At 46.8% G+C, this 27,066-nt stretch overlaps 1 protein-coding gene across 3 annotated transcripts in view; it reads right to left on the bottom strand.

The window, feature by feature from the left end:
* MATN2 (matrilin 2) overlaps positions 1-27,066 on the bottom strand; it is a 165,532-nt gene that overhangs the window by 9,046 nt on the left and 129,420 nt on the right. For 2 of the 3 annotated variants that reach the window (XM_004047338.5, XM_004047339.5), the window contains exons 8-13: positions 23,377-23,499; positions 19,935-20,057; positions 19,561-19,683; positions 10,516-10,638; positions 9,062-9,184; positions 5,854-5,976 (exon numbers count right to left, since the gene is read on the bottom strand). In XM_004047338.5, the coding sequence (XP_004047386.4) occupies positions 5,854-5,976; positions 9,062-9,184; positions 10,516-10,638; positions 19,561-19,683; positions 19,935-20,057; positions 23,377-23,499 (738 nt within the window). The remainder of the gene's footprint in view (positions 1-5,853; positions 5,977-9,061; positions 9,185-10,515; positions 10,639-19,560; positions 19,684-19,934; positions 20,058-23,376; positions 23,500-27,066) is intronic. The other variant, XM_055348064.2, reaches the window with a different exon arrangement.

Genomic DNA, 27,066 nt, shown 5'->3' with positions numbered 1-27,066 from the left:
TGGCAGATATACAATTGTCTAGGAAACCAAGTCTACATTGTACCCTGGAACACTGACAGGTCTGGGAGGAGCTGGGTGTAGAGTACACTGAAGGGTCTAACAATACCCAAAAGGCTCCTAGAATTTTACTCTAGGAGGGTGACATCACCCTAGTGCTGGCATTCTGACAGTCAATGGAGAAAGAGATTTCTTCAGCTCAGCCATCACCTCTGCCGGGGAGCCTTCCTAGTAACTCAGCTTGTATTGCTTTCTATATACCCCTAACACTACTAATTTATTCAACCAAAAATTTATTGAGGACCTGCTTTGTACAAGGCCATGGGCATAGCAGGATTGCAATAGTGACCAAGACACAATCCCTAACACCAAGTTGCATACAATCTAATGTACTCTATATAGTGTTCCACATTGTACAATAATTATTTAATGATGTGTTTCCTCCTCCAGTCTGTGAGTTCCTCCTCAGCAGGGACTGTGTTTCATTCATTTTTGTGCCCCACCCCCCAATACTTGGCACAAAAAAAGTGTTCAGTAAATGTGTGGTGACAAAGTGAATGAGGTGATGTTCATTGGGTAGCACACCTGTAAGTACCCTACTGACCTATTAAAGCTTACAAAATAATTAGCCTTAGTGCAGTGGCTCACACCTATAATCCCCAGTGCTTTGGGAGGCTGAGGCAGGAGGATGGCTTGAGCACAGAAGTTCAAGAACACCCTGGGTGACAGAGTGACTGTCTTTCTTAAAAAAGGAAAAATTAGCTGGGCATGGTAGTGCATGCCTGTAGCCCTAGCTACTTGGGAGGCTGAGGCAGAAGGATTACCGGAGCCCAAGAATTATAGGTTGCAGTGAGCTATGATTGTGCCGCTGCACTCCAGTCTGGGTGACAGAGCAAGACCCTGCATCTCTCCGTAAAAAAAAAACAAAATTAAAAAAATAATTATCACCATAAATTCTTTACATGGAAGCTTTTCAGGCATTTTTTTTTTTTTTTTTTTTTGAGATTGAGTCTTGCTCTGTCACCCAGGCTGAAGTGCAATGGTGTGATCTTGGCTCACTGCAACCTCCACTTCCTGGGTTCAAGTGATTCTCCTGCCTCAGCCTCCCAAGTAGCCGGGATTACAGGCACACGCTACCATGCCTGGCTAGTTTTTTGTATTTTTAGTAGAGACGGGGTTTTGCCATGTTGGCTAGGCTGGTCTTGAACTCCTGACCTCAGGCGATTCACCCACCTTGGCCTCCCAAAGTGCTGGGATTACAGGCATGAGCCACTGTACCTGGTCTCAGGCAACTATTAATAGATGGTCGATAGTAAGCAGAAATAAAAGCTTTATGTTAAGCAATTTGGGTGTGGAGAGGCTTTTTGTTATTTAGGACTGCAAAAGAAAAATGGACAGATCCAAAATGGATTATCTCACTTCTTCTTCTTTTTTGAGACAGAGTCTTGCTGTGTCGCCCAGGCTGGAGTACAATGGCGTGATCTTTGGCTTACTGCAACTTCTGCCTCCCAGGTTCAAGCGATTCTCCTGCCTCAGCCTCCCAAGTAGCTGGGATTACAGGCACATGCCACCATGCCTGGCTAATTTTTGTATTTTTAGTAGAGACGGGGTTTCACCATCTTGGCCAAGCTGATTTCGAACTCCTGACCTTGTGATCCACCCACCTCGGCCTCCAAAATGTTGGAATTACAGGCGTGAGCCACCGCGCTGGGCCAGATGATTTCATTTCAAACAATCCACAATCTGTGATAAACATTCTGTTTTATATATCAAGCAGCTGTCTAATCTTTCAAAGGCACAACAATATAAGCATGTAGAGACACACACATGCAAAACTATTTCTATGCCTGGCCAGTATAACATGCTTAACGTCATAGTGTGTGTGTGGTGTGTGTGTGTGTGTGTGCGCGCGCGCGCACGCTTGAGTGCGCACATGTTGGGGGATTGGGTTCTTCTGTTTCTCCATTAAGTGCTTTTCCTCATCACTCAACCTATCGATCTTTTATTAGTGAAAGAGGAAAAGGCCAACTCAAAGCTTCATTTACATTCATAGTCTGTTCCTGAGTGAACCAAAAAAAGACGCAGGCAGCATGCATGTGGCTCTTCAGCAGATTTCAAAAATACTGAAATAATTTTCCAGCAGTGAGTCTGTTTTCTCCTCCTTTCTGTACACATTTTTCTTACAGAACAAAACGAGCACTTGCAACCCCCACACACAGAATGGCGTCCAGAAGGCTTCTCCAGGAAACACAAAACAAGGTAGAGTGGAAGAGCATCAGGGAGAGCAGGGCCCAGGTATTTGCTTTCAGACACAGGAAGGACAGCCCCACTTGTTAGCTATTTTTTTGCCAGAGGTTAATCCCCACTTTTCTTGGGCATTTTCTTTTTGGTAGTTAAGTTGATAAGACTGGAATGGAGCTGTGACTTGCTTTCAGAACGTAATTTTCAGAAAGTTCTAGAACTTCAGGCATGGATAAGCCCTTTAAAGATCATCTACTCCAGGCCTGCTGTTGCTTACATCCTCTTTACAGCATCCTCACCCAGTGACCATTCGGCCTGGGCCTCAATGCCTCTCCTGATGAGGAATTTGTCACCTTACCACGAAAGCCCCATCTTTGGACACCTCTGCTGTTGATGATTACAATAGTGATCATTTTGTTTGTTTGTTGTTGTTGTTGTTGTTTGAGATGGCATCTCGCTCTCTCGCCCAGGCTGGAGTGCAGTGGTGCGATCTTGGCTCACTGCTGCCTCCACCTCCTGGGTTCAAGTGATTCTCCTGCCTCAGCCTCCCAAGTAGCTAGAGCCACAGGCACAGGCTACCATACCTGGCCACTTTTTGTATTTTTAGTAGAGACAGGGTTTCTCCATGTTGGCCAGGCTCGTCTTGAACTCCTGACCTCAGGTGATCCGCCCGCTTCGGCCTCTCAAGGTGCTGGGATTAAAGGCATGAGCCACCGCACCTGGCCTGTCTGTTGTTTTTTAAATTTAATTTTATTTTAAGTTCTAGGATACATCTGCAGGACGTGCAGGTTTGTTACATAGGCAAATGTGTGCCATGGTGGTTTGCCGCACCTATCAGCCCATCACTTAGGTATTAAGCCCAGCATGCATTAGCTTTTTATCTTGATGTTCTCACTCCCCTGACTACCCCCAACAGGCCCCAGTGTGTGTTGTTCCCCTCCCTGTGTCCATGTGTTCTCATTGTTCAGCTCCCACTTATAACTAAGAACATGCAGTGTTTGGTTTTCTGTTTCTGTGTTAGTTTGCTGAGGATAATGGTTTCCAGTTCCATCCATGTCCCTGCAAAGGACATGACCTCATTTCTTTTTACGGCTGCATAGTATTCCATGGTGTATATATATCACATTTTCTTTATCCAGTCTATCATTGATGGGCATTTTGGGTTGATTCCATGTCTTTGCTATTGTGAATCGTAATAGTGATCATTTTTTGAGCACTTAGTGTGTGTGAGCACTGGGCTCAACACCTTTATTTATTTTTTATTAAAAAAATTTTTTTTGAGACAGGGTCTTGCTGTGTCACCCAGGCTAGAGTGAAGTGGCACAATCACAACTCACTGTAGCCTCAACCTCCTGCACTCAGGTGATCCTCCCACCTCAGCCTCCCTAGTAGCTGGGACCACAGCCGCGTACCACCACAACCAGCTAATTTTTCTAATTTTTGTAGAGACAGGGTTTCACCATGTTGCCCAGGCTGGTCTTGAACTCCTGAGCTCAAGCAGTCCTCCCACCACAGCTTCCCAAGGTGCTGGGATTACAGGTGTGAGCCACAACACCCGGCTGTTCAGCACCTTTGGATACACGATCTAATGTATTCCTTGTGATGGCTTTGTGAGTTATTATCCTTATTTTATAGATGGGGAAACTGGGACTCAAAGAGTTTATATAATTTTTGTTTGTTTATTTGTTTTTTTGAGACAGAGCCTTGTTCTGTCACCCTGGCTGGAGTGCAGTGGCACGATCTCGGCCCACTGCAACTTCCATCTCCTGGCCTCAGCCTCTCAAGTAGCTGGGATTATAGGTGCATGCCACCACACCCAGCTAATTTTTGTATTTTATTTATTTTATTTATTTATTTTTTTTGAGACGGAGTCTTCCTCTGTTGCCCAGGCTGGAGAGCAGTGGAGAAATCTCAGCTCACTGCAACCTCCGCCTCCCAGGTTCAAGCAATTCTCCTGCCTCAGCCTCTTGAGTAGCTGGGATTATAGATGCGTGCCACCACGCCTGGCTAATTTTTATATTTTTAGTAGAGACAGAGTTTTGTCATGTTGGCCAGGCTGGTCTCGAACTCCTGATCTCAGGTGATCTGCCCGTCTTGGCCTCCCAAAGTGCTGGGATTACAGGCGTTAGCCACAGTGCCCGGCCGAGGTTAAATAATTTGACCAAGGTCACACGGGTAGTATGAATCAGGGTTCAAATCCAGATCTGTCTGAGCTGAAGCTTATGCTCTGAACTAATTAGGCATGCAGCTTCCCTGGTAGAAAGCTGCTTTGTCCTTGTGCTAAGCTGTAGCTTCTCCAAGTGTCCTTTCTTTCCAGGGGAGGGTGGGGTGGGGTGGGGGTATCATACAAATCATGAGTGAGATTACAGTCACATTGGTATTTGGTACCTCAAAATTTTTTTCTACAAAGATCCCCAGTTTCCTAATTTTTTTCTGCTAACATAATACTGAACTTCCTCACAAGATCATGCTGCTTAATTCTTTCTAAATCGTGTTTATCTTATTTTTTTCTAAAAAATAATACATGCATTTGGAACAAAACTTAAATATTAGAAAAAGGGTGTGTGTATGTGTGTGTGTGTGTGTATAAGGGTATACACATTAGATATGTATATAATGGTACACACACACACACATATATAGAGAAAGAGAGACTGTATGTTAGAGTGTTTTACAAAATATATCGATGGTAACATACTATAAAAAACATTCAGCACCATGCTTTTTTCTCTTAAAATATCTTGGGGATACATCCAGAGCTACTTGTTGTTTTAACAGCTGCATCATGTTTTATTACATAGATGTGCCTTAATTTATTCAGCCAGGCTCATGGGTGATCATTTAGCTTGTTTCCAGTTTTTTGCTGCTACAAATAGTGCTGTATAAAATATCCTTGTATACATGGCTTTGTAAACATGCATGTATCTGTAAGATAAACTTCTAGAACTGGATTGATAACATTGCCAAATTGCCCTCTGAAAGGTTGTACCAATTCAGACACCCACTGATCCATTTATAATTCCCTACTACAATATACCTTTGCCAACATAAGGAATCAAACTTTTTGATCTCTGGTAACTAATAGGTTAACTAATAGGTTAAAAAAAGGTATCACAGCTTTACTCTCTTACTAGATATTTTCCTTTGTTTTTCTTTTATGGCTTTTAAATTTCATGTCATGTTTAGAAAGATCTTCTCTACTCTCAGATTAAAAAATAATTCTCTCAAGACTCCTTTTGCTCTTTTGTGGTTTTTTTTTTTTTATGTTTAAACTGTTGATCCATCTCTTTTTTCCTAAAGTACCATGCCCAGAACTGAATGTAATTCTCCAGCACAGAGCAGAGCACAGCTCTCTCCACCTCCCTCATGCAGACATTGCTGTTCAGCCTACCATCACCCTAGCCTCTTGGCTGATAATGAATTTACTGTCAATTAAAACTGAAAGTGTTTTCACAGGTGCTGCAGTTAAGCCCTCTCTTCCCCATTCTGTATTTGTGCATATGCATTTATATTTATGGGAGAAGCAGAGGTGAGGGATTTGTTGCCTGAAAATACTCCAAAAAGCAGTTGCTCCAAAACAAAATTAAAGCAGAGAGCCAAGTTCAGATCACTTACTCTTGCACCGTCTTCCGTCCTCAGCTAGAACAAATCCCTCTGAGCATTTGCAGATGTAGGAATTCCCATTATTAACACAAATGTGTTCGCAGCCATGGTGGGTTGATTTGCAGACATCCTTCCCTGAGGAAAATGTAGGGAGTTGAACAATCCCATCAGTGTAGAAATGAGGTGAATTGAATAGTCATGTGAGTAGAGATTGTGGAAGTAATCTCTTTTAAAGAAAATACACCTCTCTTCAAACCTCCTTCATAATGTCTTTTGCAGTCTCATACTCAGGATAGGGAAAAAGCTCCTCTCAGAAAGCTCCAGCTCCCATGAGTCTGAATGGTACGATGGGTGATTAGGTGTCCTTGACTTACTATCCTATTATTAGATGTACTTTAGCTTCTAATTTCTTTTGCCACAGACATCCCAAACACTCCAGTTCAGATTATCTAATGAACATTTCTCATGTGTGAGGTAATTTAAACTCTTCGAAGTACTTACAGCCCTTTAACCCTCACAACACCCTGTGAGACAAGGAAGACAGGGATAATTATTCTCAAGGTATCAATGAAGAATTAGATCCTCAGAGAGCTTCACTGCTGCCCACGGTCATCTGGCAGGTTGATAAGACAGCTGTCTCCCGAGTGCTCCTCCATAGCATGAGAGCCTATGGCTCTTTCCTGTCATTACCCCTTAAAAGGAGAGGCTTCACACGAAATTGGAATCAGTGAGAACACATCCCTCTAGGAAGCAGGAATGGTGAAATCTGATTTAGGATCAAATTCCAGAGGTAGAAGTTGTACCTTGTGTACAATTTACTGAGCAATAAATGTGTTGAGTGAATAAACAGTATGTGTGTGAGTGTGCAGATGTTTGCAGAAAGAAAAGCATGAGGGCTGGGCATGGTGGTTCACACCTGTAATCTCAACACTTTGGGAGGCCGAGGCAGGCAGATCTCTTGAGCTCAGGTGTTCAAGACCAGCCTGGGCAACATGGTGAAACCATGTCTCTACAAAAAATACAAAAATTAACCGGGTGTGGTGGTGCACGCTTGTAGTCCCAGCTACTCAGGAGGCTGAGGTGGGAAGATTGCTTGAGCCCAGGTGGTAGAGATTACAGTGAGCTAAGATAGTGCCACTGCACTCCAGCCTGGGTGACAGAGTGAGACCCTGTCTCAAAACAAAAACAAACAAAAAGAAAAGCATGAACAAGCAGTGCAGACAGGCACAATGGGCAGAATTATAGACAAAATCTCCGCAAGAGGGCCACTGCAGTGTGAAGCTGAACATGCAGTTGTGAGGGGAATCCCTGCAGAGTTAGGCCAGGGTACCACAGGCATCCTAGGCGTCAGTCGTTCACACAGAACTTCTTGCTAAAGGTAGGAGTCCCTCTTCCTGGAGGAAGAAGCGAGGTATTGAGATCCCTCCAACCCAGCCTTGTTGGCTTGTGGAATATCCCCAGTTATCTCAAAGGAGTCTGTGAGGAAATTCCCAAAAATCAACCTCAAAGCAACTGAACTTATTTTGACTTAATTGAAAAAGGGTTATTTTGCCCACTGGGGCAAAGTGTCACAAAAGCAAGTAGACTTTGTCAACCACCCCTCCCCCCAAAATAGGGAATTACCAGCTCAGAATCTCATGGTGGGGAAAAATCCCTGCTCTGTACTCTCCTAATGCTCACCTCACTGAGCTCGTGTGACATCCCTCTGTTCCTTTGGGTACTGTGAAGGTTAATTTGATGTGTCACTTTGGCTAGGCTATAGTGTCCAGTTGTTTGGTCAAACACCAGTCTAAATGATGCTGTGAGCTAATTTTTGATGCAATTAACATTTAATCAGTAGACTTTGAGTGAAGCAGATCAGATCACCCTCTATAATGTAGATGGGCCTCATCCAATCACTTGAAGGCCTAAAGAGAAAAAGACTGAGGTCCTCAGAGGAAAAGGGAATTCTGCATCCAGACTGCCTTCAGACTTGGGCTGCAGCATCATCTCTTGCCTGGGTCTCCAGGCTGCCCTACAGATTTAGAACTTGCCAGCCCCTGACAATTGTGTGAGCCAATCCCTTAAAATCAACCAATCTTTTCCTCTCTCACCATATGTGTGTGTGTGTGTGTGTATATGTCCATTTTTCCTGTGGAGATGATATATTAATAGAAGATAGAAACAGACCATAGTATACATATATACATCACACACATATATATGTGTGTATATATATATATATCTTCTATGATATATATAAATAGAAGATAGAACAGACCATAGAAGACATATATATATATTATATATATATGTCTTCTATTATATTTATATATAATAGAAGATGAAGATATACATAGAAAAGGTCTGTTTCTCTGGAGAACTCTGGGGAATACACCTTCTAACGAAACTCTCAGAGCCTGTTCTGGGTGACCTATAGAAGCAAATGATAAAAATAATAGAAAAAACCCACAGGAAATCCCTCTGATATGGTTTGGCTGTGTCCCACCCAAATGTCATCTTGAATTGTAGTTCCCACAATTCCCACGTTTTGTGGGAGGCACCTGGTGGGAGGTAATTGAATCATGGGGACGGGGCTTTCCTGTGCTATTCTGATTGTGAATAAGTCTTCACAAGATCTGATGGTTTTATAAAGGGGGTTTCCCTGCACAAGTTCTCTTCTCTTGTCTGCCACCATGTGAGACGTGCCCGTCACCTTCTGCCATGATTGTGAGGCCTCTCCAGCCAAGTGGAACTGTGAGTCCATCAAACCTCTTTCTTTTGTAAATTGCCCAGTCTCGAGTATGTCTTTATCGGCAGTGTGAAAATGGACGAATACACCCTTTCACCCTTTGCCCTTACTTTTACGGTCTGCCAAGAGGAGAAAGCTCTGTAATTAACCTTCAATCCTTGTAGTGATTGCTGGCAGAGGTTCTAATTCAGTCCAGTGACTAGCACTGTGTGAGTTTCTGGGCACCCACACAGCTACTGTGGAAAGGGCTGACGGCTGGCAGAAAATGAAGAGAAGCAAAGAACCCAAAACTCAGGCCTTGACTGAGAAATTCCCGAAAAAGCAAGGGGCTACTGAACTGATCTCTAGCTAAACACTTTCAGAGCACCCAAGGCAGGAACTGACACTTGTGACAGTGGTAATAAAGGAGGACTTTAAGGATTAAATGAACTTCTCTAACTGTCTGAGTCCACAGAGGGAAAAGTTCTTCTCCACCTCGAGGCTACTTACTTCGGCAGCGTTTCCCATCCTCAGCGAGCCGGAATCCCTCCAAGCACTCGCACGTGTATGAGTCGTCACTGTTCACACAGATGTGTTCACAGCCATGGTCTATAGCTTGGCAGACATCTTTCCCTGAAGACAGGAGAGCAAGTTACAACAATTTCAACAACATACATTTCACATGGACTTCACCTTGGAGGACCCATCCACTGGAGTCAGCTACTGGATTCTATCTGCCACCTGAGCTCAGTGGTCCATGGGGCAGGAAGTTACAATTGAAAACAAAGTTTAGCGGCTCTAATTTGGGCTAACCCTTCAAACTGTTTCACTGTCTTCACCATCATCGTTCACCAGCACTACTTTAGTGTTAAAATGCAGTCCATCATCAACTTTCTGTAGACATAGTTTCTAATATCAGAATGGAAACACTGTTGATATGATTCCTTAGGAGATTAAACCTCAATTTAGATTAGCAGCACTGAAATCTAACTTTGGCTTTGTGCCTAACATAGTGTATGACTTAGGAGAATCACTTAACTTCTTGGAGTCTTAGCTGTGCTGTCCAAAAAATGAGAGAGTAATTATTCCAGTTACCCATCTTTTCTTCCAAAAGTGTCAACATGAGTTGCTCTTTATAAAGTGCTTTGAGATGTTGAGAAAAAGATAACTGATACGGATGGAAACCAGGGTCACACACTCCCCTTTGATTATTCAGAGATGTGTCTTGAGATTTACACCAGCAATTCACTCTAAGGCTGCTTGTCCTGGGCTGGCTGGCTGCAGCCCCATCTAAGAGGCTTTGCCTTCTGAAAGGCAAAACTAGCTTCATCACAAGGTGCCCTTTGGGAGGGATTTGTGCTACCAGAAATAACAACAACAACATTATTAAAGATAAATAAGCAGAGAGGCTTAGAGAAGTTAGGCAACTTTCCCAGCTAATAAATGGCAGAGACAGAAGTTGACTGAATCTTGGATTTCTGACTGTCCATCTTTCCACTAGAGTATACTGCCAAACCACTGTTTCTTGCCACAGAGCATATAAATGAAGAACTTCAGTAGTAGCTCTGGCATTGACTTTTTTTGTTTGTCCATTTTTTAATAGACTTTATTATTTAGGACAGTTTTAGATTTACACAAAAATTGAGAAGATAGCGCAAAGATTGCAATATACCCCACACCTAGTTTTCCCTATTATTAACAACTCACATGAGTATGGTCCATTTGTTATTATTGATAAACCCATACTGATACATGATTATTAACTAAAGTCTATATTTTATTGACATTTACTTATTTTTTCCCTAATGTCCATTTTCTCTTTCAGGGTCCTATCCAGGACACTACATTACATTTTGCTGTGTGGCACTGACTTCTGAGAGGAACTGATATATACAGAGATAAGGATAGTGATTTCACACAGTGGTCTGGCATAGTAGTAGGAGCCAGCTCCAGTACAAACTTACTTCTGCAGGTTTTTCCATCTTCACGGAGTATATAACCTTCAAAGCACTGGCACACAAACGAATCTTCACTGCTTACACATGAATGTTCACAACCGTGGTCCCCCAGAGCACACGAGTCCAATTCTGAGAATCAAATGGGAATTAGAGAAACAGAAGAAGAAAATGACTCATATATTAGTGGCTTATTAAATCATAAAAGACATTTCAGACACTTTGAATTAAAACAGTGCCTTATCCTACAGTACACATTTCAGAATATAAAGCATGTCTATGAGCAAAAATTCTTTTTTGAGAAAGGGTCTCACTCTGTCATCCAGGCTGGAGTGTGGTGGCGTGATCTCAACTCACTGCAGCCTCTGCCTCCTTGGCTCAAGTGATCCTCCCATCTCAGCCTCCCAGATAGCTGGGACTATAAGCGTGCACCACCACACCAGGCTAATTTTTTGTGGAGACGGGATTTCACCATGTTGCCCAGGCTGGTCTCGAATTCCTGGGCTCAAGCAATCCACCGACCTCGGACTCCCAAAGTGAGCAAAAATTCTTAATATATACATGGCACATAAAAATCAAACAATATAAATCATCTCCACAAGAAAAATGAACAAAAAACATGAGAATACAAGTTACAGAATGAGAGATAAATTACTTATAAATATTAGAAAATAAGATTAACCTAATTGGCTATTATGTAACTATAATATCAACTTATTTACATATCTACTTATGTACGTATGTATACATCACACTTAGGTAACCAATTCATTCATGTATTCAGTCAGTTCACAAATATTTTGTGAGTCCCTGTAATGAGCCAGGCACTGTTTTAGACTCTGGGGATATAGCAATGAACGAAACAAAGTTTCTGCTTTTGTGAAGCTTACATTTGGCAGCAGGTGTCAGGAGAAGAGGGATTCGTGGAAAACAGACAAATATGTGATATGTCATGTGGGAAAAAGTGCTATGGAGGAAGAGCAGGATAGAAGGATGGAGAGTAACTACTGGGCTGGAGAGTAGGGAGGGCTTGTTATATTATATGGTGTGTCAGATACGGTGACACTGAGCAAGAGCCCTGCAGAAAGACAGGAAGTGAGTGGTGGTGTCTGGGAAAGAGCATTATCAGCAAGAAAGAACAGCATTTGCAAACTGCAGCAACGGGAGCTGCTTGGTTGGTGTGTTTCAGGAAAGGCAAGGAGACCACTGTGACTGGAGCATCCGGGAGCCTGGCAGGGGATGAGGCCAGCAAGGTTGGCTGGGGCAGACCATGTGGGGTTCACAGTGGGGGTCAGATCTGAAAGAGAAGGGCAGTCACTGCAGTGTTTTGAGCAGTGGAGTGGCATGATATGGGTTTGTTTTTAAAGGATCGCTCTGCACAGAATGGAGCTTGGACACCTGGGAGCAGCCCTGTGCAAAGATCTTGGTGGCCCAGACCAGGCTGGTGAGAAGTGGTCAGACTGGCTGTATTTTAAGGTAGAATCTATAAAATTTGCTCATGGATTAATACAAAGAGCCCATATGGATAGGACAGAAGAGTCAAGGAAGACTCCCAGGTTGCTGGACTGAGCAACTGAAGGATGGCATTGCCATCTTACAGGGCTGGGTGGCTTCTGGGGGACTAGAAGGTTTGTGAACCTGTGAAAGCCAGGCTGTTACTTTAAAAGCTTAATACTGAGGATAGGTGAGTGGTGACTTTTTATAAGAACCATACATATTTCTGAAAGTTAACTCAATCCTTTCAGATTGAGTAGAATTTCTAAAATGGACATGAATCGGAATTATTAAATAAAGGCCCCAAAGCACATAATGACCTTTATAATCAGGCACAAACCACACACTTTTTTTGGTAAAGCATCTTTGCAGTATCTCTCTGGAGAGGACTTCTCAGAACCACCTTTGGGTTAGTTAAGGCAGCTGTTGTTATTCTCACTCACCAGCTAGGGAAACTAAGGGTTGGGAAGGCTAATGGCTTGTCAAGACCAATTGTTAACAAGAAAAAGAACCAGACAAAAATTGTAATCTTATAAATAAATCCCCGTATTTTCTGACTATACTACATTGCTATATTCTACAGCAAGCTTTCAAATGTGAAGGGAATTTCTTTGGGGAGAAGCACTGCCAAAATCTTTGAAGAATGGGAAAAGGTTGATAACTGCAATTACAGCTGCAGAGGAGGCTCAAAGCCGAGTTGGACCCTCCTGTTTGCCCTGAGCATGACTTGCTTTTCTCGGCAAATTCTAGACTCACTATTAATGCAGAACATTTCCTGATGGTTTGGGATAGTTCCTCACGTGGTGTAAGAGTGGAAAGTAGAGTTGAGTGATCCATAATATAGACAATTGGATGGCCATGGAGGTGAGGTGTTTTTTCCCCCTACCGTGAATTTATAATAATACTACTACTCCATTTTCCATGGTAATAAAATAGCTATAGATCTTTCATGTCAACCTTGTCAAGCCATAATCCAGACAGACCCCTAAGTCCTTCCTTCCTGGAGCTTCCCTTGTGCCCAGTCCTGTCCTCCTAGCTTCAGCTAAGGCTCTTTTTTTTCTTTTCTTGAGACACAGGCTTGCTCTGTCGCCCAGGCTGGAGTGCAGTGGTGTCATCGCAGTTCACTGCAGCCTTGGCTCTTGGGCTCATGTGATCCTCCCACCTTAGCCTCCTGAGTAGCTGGGACTACAGGTGCATGCCACCATGCTTAGCTAATTTTCATATTTTTTGTTGAGATGGGGTCCCACTATGTTGCCCAGGCTGGTCTTAAATTTCTGGCCTCAAGTGATCCTCCCGCTTCAGACTCCCAAAGTGCTGGGATTACAGGCATGAGCCACCACACCTTATCTGCAATGGATATTCTTGTGCATGTAGTTTTATGTACAATGTGAAGGCATACCTGAAAGTTACACATCCAGAAGCAGAATTGCCTAGGTAAAGGGTATGAATACTTAAAGGCGGATAAATATTTCCAAGTCATCCTCCAAAGAGATTATTTCAATCTCTACTCTCACCAACAATGTAAGACAGTCTCTGTTTCTATTTCTGATTCAGGGTTTCTGGGATGCTGCCTGGGCCTTTAGACTTTTTCCAAGCCCCATAGATGATTTCAACGAATCATCAGAGGTGAGATGTTGGCAGTGGCCATAATGCCTGGCACCTAACAGATCCCTAGGAAAGACCTGTTGAACAAAAGGAAACATTTCCTCAGTTTGCTATTCTGAAAATTGAGGGTAATTAGATCCACCTCACAGGGGTTTTGTGCAGATGTTTTAAATAAGAACCCCATGGGATGTGTGGATGTTTGTGGCCAGCTAGGCTTCCCACTCTCTCCCACACACCCACCTTGCAAAATGCACGATTCACATTTGTTCAGCAAAATGTCCAGTTTCTGCCCTTCAGGGATGTTCTGGGCCACTTATAAATTCAAAGAACCATGGATGGGAAATTAGAGAATGCCAAAGGTGGATGATAGTTAACCTCCTGACCATAGGCGCTAGCTTTCTATCCACCAAATCTGGAAACCAACTTGGAGTCAGTTTCTACCCAGGGCAAAGATACTCCCCTATAGGAAAATGCTTCAGTGGTCCCCTAACAGGCAAAGAGAGCCACCACCCCTGACTCAGTACCACTGGATGTCTTCAGCCTGGGAGACTATGGTGGGCACCACAGTAAGTCCATTCATTCAGCAAGTGTTTACGGAGCACTTATCTGAGCCAGGCAATATCCTTGTTTGGGGGCTGGAAGTTCAACTCATTGGATATGAACTAGTCCAACCCCTTCATTAAAGACGAGAAAACTGATGGTCAGAGGGGAAGTGACTTTCCCAATGTCCCTGAACCTTCAGAGGTGACTGGTCTTAGCTGTCCTGGGGGCAGAGATGGGACTATATTCAAATAGACCTCCGTGTCCCTGGTCCAGCTGCACATCCACGGATCATCCTAGCTTAAGAGAGTGTGCTGAGGCAGCCTGGCAGATTCTCAGAAGACAAACTAGACAAAAATCATTTTCTCAAGAGAGGCCGGCCAGGAAGTCTCTGAAGGCTATAGGTGGGTGATGTGTCCCACTGGCGTCCCCAGGCTCGTCTCTCACCCACCGCCTCCCTCTCGCATTCAGTACCCCGTACTCAGAGCACAGAACTTCCTGCAGTTCGCTCTCTGGCCCCTAGGGAAGCATTTCCCCTCCATCTCTGGCTGGCTCACTGTACTCGCTCTCTGGGTGTGGGATTAAACATCTTTCTCTAGACTAGGGGAGGCTCCCACGGCCCCCTCCTCTGGGTGTTGGATTAAACTTCTCTTTCTCTAGACTAGGGGGTGCTCCCACGGCTCCATCCTTCTCACATCACCACTCTCACCATATGGAATGGACGCTGTCTCTGCTATCCTTCTTCCCCGAGAAGCTTTAAACACTGTCAGGGCACAAACCGAATCTGCATCAACCCCAGAGATCCCCAGCACCCCGCACAATGCAGGTACACAGTAAATATTTGTAGAGAACGAGGGTAAAGGAACCAAGCGCTTAAGGAAGTACCTAGATTCAAACCCAGAGAGGAGAGTAAAGACAGACTCCATTAGGAGCCATCACTTAAGTGAAATAGGTGGGAGGATGTAAGAAATCTCAAGAGGGAGAAAGAAAACATTTTTCCTCTCAAAGAAGGAGTCTCCTCCTTTTACACATAAGGACCCGGGCCTACGTGTTTAATTAAACCCTCATCGTGAATGGATTCTGCAGCGTGTGCTCAGGATGATTAGAAGTTTTAGGATGTAGCACGGGTCTTTAGGGTCCCTGTCTAGCAGCCCTGCACGCTGACACAGGTGAGTCACGTAAGTCTGTGGCGCAGCAACTGTGGGGCAATGTGTTCTGTGGACTTGCACCTCTGCCGTGATGACGGACAGCAATCCTGCATCTGGGGCTCCACATAAGACGTTGTTAAAACCAACCCCAACCCCAGGGAGAGAAAGCCACAGTGGCCATCTGCCAAGACAGTAACCAGAAGCCGACAGATAGAATTACACTGCTTCCTGGCTTTTCTCGTAATAAAACTAGCAGCAGCCAATCCTTTGCTAACTTAATATAGGCTTTTTCTCAGACAAACCAAGAAGCAGCTGAACTGAGATGTGCTTTTCCAGGGCATCTCACACTGGGCAAAAGATCCTAAAATCAGGGGACTCGGCTCTGGTCCTGGCTCTGCCACTGACTCCCCGACCAGGGCCAGCTTGGAGGCATCACTTTCCTCCATGTGTCCATTTCCCACAAAATAAGGGAAAATCTCTACCTCCCTTCTGTTGCATCAAGCCTGTAATGTGAATACATGAGAGTGAGGGTGGTCTCCTCCTCCTACTCCCTGCTACAGACTGTTTCCCCCAAAATTCACATCTGAATCCCTAACCCTGATGTGAGGGTATTCAGAGGTGGAGTCTTTGGGAGGTAATTAGGTTTAGATGGGGTTGTGAGGGCAGGATCCTGACCTGATAGGATTAGTGTTCTTATAAGAAGAGACACCAGAGAACTTGCCTGCACTCTTTTGCTCTCTCACCCCCTACAACCCATGCAATATGAGGACACAGCTGGGTGCTGGCTGTCTGCAAACCAAGAAGAGGGCCCTCACCAGAACCCCGCCATGCCAGCACCTGGATCCTGGACTTCCAGCCTCCAGAACTGTGAGAAATAAATTTCTGTGGTTAAGAAACAACATTCAGTCTATGGTATTTTGTGATGGGAGCCCGAGTAGACTAAGACACTCCCCTAGCCTTGCCTAGGCCTGCCTCAGCCCTGGAAGGCCAAGCTCAGGGCCTCAGGCAGCCTAACAGGCCCTCACAGATCTGCCTGTGGTAGTTGGACTGGGAGTATCACCAGCAGAGATCCCCCAGTGCCCTAGGATGACGGCTCTGATCCCCGTTGGTGTCCTCCGCTTGCAGAAGGGAGGGTCCCTCATAGGACAGCCCTTGGACTCCTGAGTCCAGCCCCCTTCCAGAGTTGTGCATCTCTGGGGCCCCTCCAAGGAGAGCAGGCCTGGCCCTGGGAGATGGGTTTCCAGGCAGCAATACCAGGAGCTACCTTCTGAGTCTCCTCAGTGCAGGGGGTTCTGATGCTGGGAGGGGAGAGAGGAAGAGGAATCCCTTAGGGATCACGGCAGTCCACAAGTTCACATAGCACTGCAACAGCAGTCTCCCTGAACCACACAGTGGCCTTGAAAGGCAGCAACGACCATTCTCAGTTTAGAGATGAGCAGTCAGACCCCAAGAGGGCCAATTCCCTTGCCTAGGGTAGAAGCGACACGATTTAAACCCAGTCTTTGGGCTTCCAGTTCAGTACTCTTTCTGCTCTGCCACACTGTTTCTCAGACATGTGCACAGAGAGCCCCAGGGTGAGGCTGGGCAGGAGAGCTCTGCAGAGAGGCCCCAGCAGAGCCTGGGGTGGGAGGAGGAGAGGAGGTTACCCATGGGGGTGACATTGGGATGGGCTGGAAGGCACCAGGCCTGTTCAGAGAATAGGGAACTTGCCACTTTGGCTAAAGAACAGGAGGCGGCTTCAGGGAGGGCCTGGGGTGAGGCTAAAGAAGTGGAAGAGGGGGTTCTGCACTCTGCCAAATCAAGGAGTGCAATGGAAATTTATTCTGGGAGACAGTGGAGAGCCACTGAAGGTTATCAAGTGGGGAGCGGACCCTGTGCCAGGGGCCGTGGGGCAAAAAGACAGGTGGCCTCTGTCCATTCACGCTCCCAGTCATTTCATGTTGGCCTCTGACCTCCAACCTCCAGGAGCTTGCAGGCCAGTGGGCAGTGTGGTCCATGCACATCAGGCCTATAGAGTCTTTCTTGGTGCTGGGATGCCCTTGCACAAGGTCAATCTCAGGGAAACGTCTAGAGAGGGAAGGAGTCTGCTCAGCTGCAGCTGGTAAAACAGATCGTCCCATCCCCTCCCCGACCCCCCACACCCTGAGTCTGTGCATCTAACTGCCCGAGGCAAAAAGGCCTCTGGGGAAAATCTGGGAAAGCAGAGCTTGGGGTCAGGGGGCTGGAGGAAGGGAGGGGACATCGCTCCAGAGGCCAGAGAACCCAAGGTGCCTGAAGAGGTAGGGGCACAGCAGTGCCCATTTCATCCCAGGGCCCCTGGAACCCCTCCACGCTTTAGAGAACTTTCCAGAAGGTGAGTGACACATTCTTAAGACCACTTGCTATCAAAGCTCTAAGTGGAGGCTGCCTCTATAAAGAGCCAAGGACACTCTTATCTGCTGAGCCAGGCCTGACTGCCCCCCAAAAGGCTTTACCAAATAGGTGCAGTCATGTCGTCTGGCCCTTTGTCATCGGGAATAGAGCTGGGGAACATACATCCCAACCCCCAGTTAGCTGTGGCCACACTGAAAACCTAGCCCATTATTACAGGACAGGACAGTCAGAATGAATCATTCTGGGACAGGCAGAAAGTCTTCAATTAGGGGAATAGCTCAATGCATATGTATCAGCTGGTGGGTGAAATGCCTCTCTACTATACGGTTCCTGAGGACAATTCTCACTTATCTGACTATCTCACAAGTTCTCATCTAGACACAACCACATATAAATAACAAAATTCACTATTCATTGCATTGTTGGACATTTACTCATGTAGATGGTTCCACTGTGCCATTGGTTAGAAACCCACTTTAAATGAGAAAATGGGCAACACTTAAAAGTGGCCAGGTCAAAATCCAGATGTGGACCTGGGCAGGGGAGAGGAAGGGGCACCTGATTCAAAGGAGATGGAGCTGCATTTATTTAGAAGGGCTCATGAGAATTTCGTAGGGTCCTACAACCATCTTGTAGTCAGTTCTTGATTATTACAGGAACGAGGTGGACAGAAGAATGACTCCTCTTATTCTCAGAATAATCTAAAATGATGGAGAATTAAACAAACCAACAAACCCCTTACATCTGGCTTTGGCATGCTGTCAATGTCGATGCAATTCAACACACCCACCCTCTTTCTGCATCCCCTGTGCCCAATCCCTCCCTGAGCTGGCTGCAGCAGCAGTCTGGGAGGCAGCTGGGCAGGGAGCCACCGAAAGCTATAACATGGATAACCCATTTGCTGAGATCCAAGGATCTGTCCCAAACTGGAAATATTTTCTCACAGGCAGCATAGAGAGGCACGCCCAGCTGTGCAGCCAGCTCATCTGCCTAGATGAATAGATGATATAAAAAGTGGATAAATTAGGTTGTGCCTACAATTATACCAGTGGTCAGGGAACTTGGCCCTATAACCAGAAAGACCAGCAGGCTGGGGAAGATAAATTGTGGTCCTTTTCTTTCATTTCTGATCCCTTCTCTCAAAATGACTATATTTCAATTCTTTATCTTGGTCCACTTCGAAGCAGGATTGCAGGGCAACAAACACACCAGCATTCTTCAGTAAAGGAGAGAAGGAGGTCTGGGAGCAATTTTTTTTTTTTAATTGAGACAGGATTTGGGACCAGCTGCAAGGAAATATGTACCCAGGACACATCACTGCCAGCCTCACCATGTGCTGTGAGATCACCGGGATCAGAAAGCAGGGCAAAGCGTTTCTCAGGAACATCCTCTTCTCCCAGGACTGACTTTGGAATCACAGCCAGCAGAGTTTGAACCCACCACTTACTAGCTGGTGACCTTAGGCTCTTTACTTAATCTGAGCTACAGTTTTTCCTCATCTGTCCCCTGAATGCAACAGCATGTGTGCTTTGCACAGTGCCCAGCATGCAGCCAGCAGTCAGTGAGGGGTCCACATTATTATTACTCATGTGCCACACTAGCTGGCTGGGGGTAGAGCAGAGAGAGCTGAGGACTAGGGCTCTGTCCAGCTTCAGAATGACAGGGAGGTGGAAACAGCAAAAAGCCACTTCAGGGCACGGGGGAAGGAAGATTGAGGGGAGTTGGTGAAGCAGCCACCGAGGCTCAATGGCTAAGAGATGCTGTCACACACATTCATGCAGGCCCAGCAAAGCCTGGAGACAGGACACACAGGCACATATACATGTCGGCAGCGCACCCACACCAGCACCCACGGAACGCCTGTGCAGGTCCTGCTTGTCCTTCAGACACTTACTTGCACACGTCTTCCCATCGCTGCGGAGCACATGTCCCTCAGGACACAGACAGGCAAAGGATCTGTCCATGTTGACGCAGGAGTATTCACAACCATGGTCACTCAGCAGGCAGTAATCCACCCCTGCAAAACCAAAAGCCAGGCAGCCCTTTATCAGTGAGACCTCTGGGCGACAGTGATTGGATCAAGTGACCGTCATGCTCACCCCGCCCTCCCTCGAAGGCATGCAGTCCCAGTGGACATCCTCACTATCTCCTGGAGCAGAGCAAGGGGCAGGGGAGGGGTGCCCAAGTATGACCTCTGCCCTCTGCAGTCACATAGGTTTCACTCCTGGTGCAAACCTTCCCCTACGAGAGGAGCGCGGAGGGACTCACGGGAGCAGGTCTTGAGGTCCTCATTGATGAGGAAGCCTTCTGAGCACTGGCAGACGAAGGAATCCTCCGTGTTCAGACACAGCTGCTCACAGCCATGGTCCTGCTGTGCACAGTGGTCCACTCCTGCATTTTCACACACGCGAAAGCATAGAGGAGCCGAGGAGGCAATACCCCACCAGCAACCAAGATTCAAAAACAAAACCGGAGGCATAACAAGCCACAGGGAAGGTGTCATTCTACCCCACACCACTGATCCCTCTAGAAAAACAGCCTGGCTTGTTGGTTTTCTTTCCCTTTTCACCCAGGCTGGAGTGCAGTGGCGAGATCTCGGCTCACTGCAACCTCCACCTCCTGGATTCAAGCGATTCTCCTGCCCCAGCCTCCAGAGTAGCTAGCTGGGGTTACAGGTGCCTGACACCATGCCCAGCCTTCTTTCCCATTTCTTTCTTTGAAGAGTAAAGCATACAACCCCAATGGCTGGGGAATGCTGTCCCTGGTGTTGACGACAGCAGCACTCTGCCAGGGCCATGGCGCACAGAATCCACAGTCTCAGGGCACCTCTGAGAGCAGGTGCAATTCCCATTTCACAGAGAGGAAAGTGAGGCTCAGGAAGGTCAAGATCAAAGCCACACAGCTAATAGAGTAGTGCTTAGAATGCAGGTTCTGGCATCAAACTACCTGGGTTCAAATCACACCTCTGCCACTTCCTAGCTATGGATGCTGGGCAGTCCCACGGCCTCTTTGCCATCGTTTCCTGACTTGTGAATGTGGATGTTGATGGTTGCTTTCTTATAGGAATAGGGTGAGAATAAGAGGGGTTGATTATGTAAAGCGCTCAGAACAGTAGCTAGCATACAGCAACCACTTAATGAACACATTATTATTATCAAGTAGTGCTGAGTAAGAATTAGTCATATAGTTTCATTTCTAATTGAAAATGAAAAAGAGTTGTCATTCTCAATGAAATCAGTTTCTATTTTTTTTACCCCCATTATCAGGACATCCAGATTAAAAAACAAACCAAAGCCTGGGACTGCATGTGTGGCCTATCCTGGCATCCGAATGCTGCACAGCTGGTCCTCCGGGCAGCAAGTGCCGAAGGCTAATGAACACACAGCTGTGGTGAACAGCTCCCACTAACAGCCCTGCAGGCTGCTTCCCAGGTTTCCCTTATGGAGAAAATGCACCTCCAGAGACTGGACAGACACTGGAGGCCTGGTGCAGGTCTGCCAAGTGGGCCTCTTGACTCCCGCAGAGCCTGGGACCAGTGCCTTCCAGAACATTCCACTGGTGGATGCATCTCCTGCGAACACTTGCTGGATCTTGGGAGCTACATGCCTGTGTTCACATCCTAGTGTTGCCATTTGTTAGTCACAGGACCCCAGGACAGTGACTTAATCCCTTTGTGTCACAGTTTGCCCTTGTTTAAATAGCGACAAGAATGTGGGTGCCCAGTAGGGCGGCTGTGAGGATGCATGGAGTTTATGCATGGGAAGTGCTCAGGGCATTGCCTGCACAGAGTGAGCACCTCAGAATTGCTTGCTGTCTTTATGGCCTGGGCTCCCTGATTCCTCTGAGAAAGCAGAAGCCTGTGGCTTTCTCTAAGGACTGCGAGACAGAAACAGCTTGGTTTGTATTTCTTAGAGTTGACTAGATCCCAGAGAGAAGGGAGGGTCCCGATCTCTTGTGGTCCGTTCTTAGAGCTCTTCTGGTCCCCGGAGGCATGCTGGGAGGGGCAGTCAAGCCATGTCCCTGGTGATCTGCATGGGCTCAGCCAGGTCAGGACCACCTGCCCTGGGAAAATTGCCAGGGCCATCAGCTGGCAGACCTGACACTCCAGGAAACAGGCAGGATACACACAGATCCATGGTCACCAGGGCATCTCCTGTTGAATGGGAGACCCGCTCCCCGCTGGCCTCTCAAAAGGACTCAGAGACATGCAGAGGCAACGTATAGCAGGCACTGACTTTGGCACCACTTTCCAGTTCAAAAGCCCTTTGGCCTCTGAGATCAGTCCTTAGAAAGCCTTTACCGAGGCACTTTGTTCTCTCTGGACACTAGAGGAGCCACGCTTTCCTGAGGACTGCCCTGGACCTCTTATTTCATCTGGGAAACTTCCCTGCTGGCAGTGTGGAGCCCAGGGCTCAACAGCTGCACTGTCCTCACTCACAATCTATCTCTATCTCCAAAGGGGAGCAGATGTGGGGCTTGCTGAGTGGAAAGGCACATAAAGGGCCCCTTCTGCATAGGCCATGTCATGGAGATGGGCCCCCTCTCCCGCATGCCAAGGGCATAGGGTCCATCACCACACTCAGGCGCTCCTATCCTGCTGGCCAGGACCCGTGGAGATGGTGCCTCATAAAAAACCATGGAGCCGCCCAGCTGGCAGAGCCTGCAAGTTCCCATACATTTACATCACCCAGTGGAGCTTTGTTGTGGCTCTGACACAAGAAAATTAAGACAAGCCTTCTCAGAAAATCCCATGTTTCTTGATTCTGCCCTCAGATCAGCCTCTGCAGCCCATTGCTTTCCAAGGTCTGTCCCCTCCGGCCTCTTGTCCCAGTCTGGCGCCAGGCACTGGCCCCTCTCACAGGCTCCATGATAGGAACTGTTCTCCTTGATTGGAAGTTTACCCTGTGCCAGGCACCAGGCTAACATATCAAAATGGCTATTTCTCCCTATAAAAACCCTGTGGGAATAATATGACTATTAGTTTTGCTTTTTGTCATAGATGGGAAATCAAAGCATGGAGAAGTTAAATAACTTGCCCAAGTTCACACACATCTAGTAGGTGGGAGAGGTTGGATTTGAAATTAGGCCTGTCTGACCTAGTAAATACGCTCAACAGCAAATACTAATATTAGTTAACATTTATTGAGTGTTTATGCCTAGCAGCGCTGTTCTAAGTATTTTACTCCTATTCTTTTTTTTTTTTTTTTGAGATGAAGTTTTGCTTTGTTGCCCAGGTTGGAGTGCAATGGCGCAATCTCGGCTCACTGCACCTCTGCCTCCTAGGTTCGAGTAATTCTCCTGCTTCAGCCTCCCGAGTAGCTGGGATTACAGGCACCCACCACCACACCCAGCTAATTTTTTGTATTTCTAGTAGAGATAGGGTTTCACCATGTTGGCCAGGCTGGTCTTGAACTCCTGACCTCAGGTGATCTGCCCGCCTTGGCCTCCCTGTGCTGGGATTACAGGCGTGAGCCACCGCGCCCGGCCTATTCCTATTAATTCTTTTAATCCTTGCAACCCAAGTTGGCTAGGCCGATAGTATTAATAGTCACATTCTATGGGTGATGAAACTGAGGATAAGGAAGGATACACCGGACAGACCATCAGGAAACCCGGTGGGCTCCAGAAATAACTGGTTGCTAGTGAACCCGCCCATGCCCGTGAGTGGACCCCATTCTCCATCAGCACCCCACCCCTAGGGTACACTCACGGCTGCAGGTTTTGCCATTGGGGTCCAGAGTGTAGCCACGGTGGCAGCGGCAGTAGTAGCTCTCCTCCGTGTTGACGCACTCATGCTCACAGCCCGGTTTGTTCAGTGCACAGTAGTTGATCCCTGAGGGGAAGAAAGGCAGACCTTCCTTCAGACTCTGGACCTCTCCCAGGGCTGATGGCAGCCCCTCGGGGCTCCCATGAGCCCCCATGGAGAGGGCTGGTGGGTGCTGCCTGCTGAGGCAAGCTGGGACAGATCATTCATTCGTTTGTCTGCCAGCCAAGTGCCAGGCCTTGAGCTAGATTCAGAGATTTAATGACGACTGAGATGGAGGCCCTGCCTCAATGGGTTCAGGCTCTGGTGAGGAGTCAGACAAGGACAGCAACTAAAAGACAATGCAGAGCACAGAGCAGGGGCCTCACTGAGTCCTGGGGTGAGAGGGTCTTCCAAGAAGAGATAAGGCCAACAGGAGGCCCCAGGGAGGAGGAGGAGTTCCATAGGTAAGGGAGCTCAACAGGAAGGAGAACATGAGGACTCGAGGACAGCAAACACAAACACCTGAGGGTGAGGAGACAAAAAACACAAGTGCTTGGGGATGAGGGAACAGTGAACACAAATGCCCGGGGATGAGGGGACAGTGAACACAAACGCCCGGGGATGAGGCGACAGTGAACACAAACGCCCCGGGATGAGGGGACAGTGAACACAAACGCCCAGGGATGAGGCGACAGTGAACACAAACGCCCCGGGATGAGGGGACAGTGAACACAAACGCCCCGGGATGAGGGGACAGTGAACACAAACACCCGGGGATGAGGCGACAGTGAACACAAACGCCCCGGGATGAGGGGACAGTGAACACAAACGCCCCGGGATGAGGGGACAGTGAACACAAACGCCCAGGGATGAGAGGACAGTGAACACAAATGCCCGGGGATGAGGGGACAGTGAACACAAACGCCCAGGGATGAGGGGACAGTGAACACAAATGCCTGGGGATGAGGGCGAGGGGCATGCCTGGGGAGCTGTGAGGAGCTGAGTATGGCTGGAGTGTGAGGAGAGAGATGAGGCTGGGAGGCAGAGGGAGCTGGCCCACCTGAGCACGACTGGTCGTGCGGGCTTTGCAAGCCCCAGGATGGATCAGTGAAGGCTCTAAACAGGTGACTAGAGGTGAGAATGTTGGTGGAGGTGACAAGGCCAGGGTTATGTCTTGAAGAAGACTTTGCAGTAGAGGTGGAAAGGCAGGCAAACTTCACTAAATCTTCAGGAAACCAGGTGAGCTACAGGACACAGAGAAAATAGCTCCTGCTCTCCAAGAGCTTGTTTAAAAGAGGGCCTGGCACCTGAAGTATACCTGTGGATTCTCCAGCATTTTCCCTCTTTGATGGCCAAAGAGCAAGCCAAGGCTCAGTTGAGCTGAGCTGAACTGAGTCAGTGGCCAAAGAGCTGAGAGCTGGGGTGAGAGCCACACTCCCCAGCCTACCTCCTTCCAAGAAAGATGGAAAAGCTAAGAAAATCCAGTATCTCTCTCAGGTTAACCTGATCACCTGGGCTCAAAGCATGTAGAGAGCTTCTGTCTACAGTGACATCTGACAGTGACATTGGATGGCACAAGGCAGAATAAACAAAAGGTGATCTTGCAAAATATCCAGCTGTTTAGGGACGCAGGGGTTGGCAGTTTCATGAAGAAGGATCTAAATGCTTCGCCTTGCTCTGTTGAGACCACGCTGGCATAGTATCATGGGACTGGAGGAGGCGTATCTCTGATGCTGCCCCAGGCTACTGCAATTCTGTCCTATGGTAAGGTCACTCTATCCATGCTGTGTTTCTGCCAGCAGATGGAAACTGTGTCATAACCAGGAGCCAATAAGCAATTCCTTTCCTGGTAGAAAATGCTAAAGCCATAAGACCCCACACATAGCAGGCTCCAGGGGAGATAGAGAACTGGAAAAGGACACAAAATGAGCTTGTGGAGAGGCTTTATGAGACTGGTGTTGCGGGAAAAGGTCACCACCGACCTCACTGGCTGGGCTGGATCAGTTTAACTGCACAGCATTGTTCTTTTTCTGGGGATGTGGCAGACACTGTTGGTTGTCTTGCCAATAACCATTACCCCATGACCCCCAAGCATGAGTCATGGCTGGTCTAAGCCAGCGTGGCAACCATGTTCTTCTTTGTCAGTCATTGGTCAAGGGGTGGGAATATGCCCTAGTTCTGACCAATGAAACATAAGAAGCTTACTGGGGGCCCTCAAGAAAGATTTTTCTTCCTGAAAAGACAAAGGTGGCCAGGCACAGTGGCTCATGCCTGTAATCCCAGCACTTTGGAAGGCCAAGGTGGGCAGATCACTTGAGGCCAGGAGTTCAAGACCAGCCTGGCTAACATGGTGAAACCCCACCTCTGCTAAAAACAAACAAACAAAAAAACAAAATTAGCTGGGCATGGTGGCATGCGTCTGCAACCCCAGCTACTTGGGAGCCTGAGGCATGAGAATCGCTTGAACCCAGGAGGCAGAGGTTGCAGTGAGCTGAGATTGTGCCACTGCACTCCAGCCTGGGCAACAGAGTGAGACTCTGTCTCAAAAAAAAAGAAAGACAAAGGTGTATAAAGAGAAATGCTTTTCTCTGCTCTCTGTCCTTTCTGCCTTTGAGTCTTGTAGTGTAAGGATATGATGCTGGGAGCTGCAGCAACCATCCTGTAACCAAGAGGTGACAAGGATGAAAATGTAAATGCAACATACTTTGCCAGAATAGAAAGACAGAAAGAGTCTGGGTTCTTGATAATATCACTGAGTCACTGAGCCATCCATAGGACCAACCACCTTTGGACTTATTGGGTAAAAAATAAAAGTCCTTCTGACTTAAAACACCATTAATTGGATTTCCTGTTTTGTGTGAACAAAAAGCACCATAACTGATACAGGGGAAATGATCTGAAATCATAAAGTAATGAATAGATTTTATTTTTACCATGTATCTGCCCAAAAGTTATTTGACGAAGCTCACATCCACAAATCACTTAAAGATATGACACATCACCCTCTTGTCTCAGTAGCTCCTTGCTGCACTGGCTAACCTCTATCTTCCTTCACGGTCAGCTCAACGTCATTTTGTCACCTTTTGTGACCTCCCAGATGAAGTCAGTTCTTTCTACAGGACCTCTCTTTCGTAGCATTCATCACAATGGTTATGTAGTATGTTTTGTATCTGTGATGCTTCAAAGTCTGTTTCTTTCTCTAGACTGAGTTCCACGAGCAGGGACCATGCCATCTTTATTTTTCTCACTATTAGTGGCAGTCTGATAGTAACATTAGTGATGATAATCATAGCATCATAGCTGCTGCCATTTCTTAAATACCTGGTAAATGCCAGATGCTGTGCCAACCACTTTACAAACATAACTTCATTTGACCCTGCAAGATATGTGTGATTGTTAACCGTATTTCTTTTTTTTTTTTTTTTGAGACAGAGTCTCGCTCTGTCACCCAGGCTGGAGTGCAGTGGCGTGATCTTGGCTCACTGCAAGCTCCGCCTCCCAGGTTCACGCCATTATCCTGCCTCAGCCTCCTGAGTAGTTGGGACTACAGGCGCCCGCCACCAAGCCCGGCTAATTTTTTAATATTTTTTAGTAGAGACGGGGTTTCACCATGTTAGCCAGGATGGTCTCGATCTCCTGACCTCGTGATCCGCC

Source organism: Gorilla gorilla, chromosome 7 (genome assembly GCF_029281585.2).
Source record: "Gorilla gorilla gorilla isolate KB3781 chromosome 7, NHGRI_mGorGor1-v2.1_pri, whole genome shotgun sequence".
In the NCBI taxonomy this organism is placed as follows: Eukaryota; Metazoa; Chordata; class Mammalia; order Primates; family Hominidae; genus Gorilla; species Gorilla gorilla.
The sequence above is the reverse complement of the archived record's forward strand: the minus strand, read 5'-3'. Positions and strand labels throughout refer to the sequence as shown.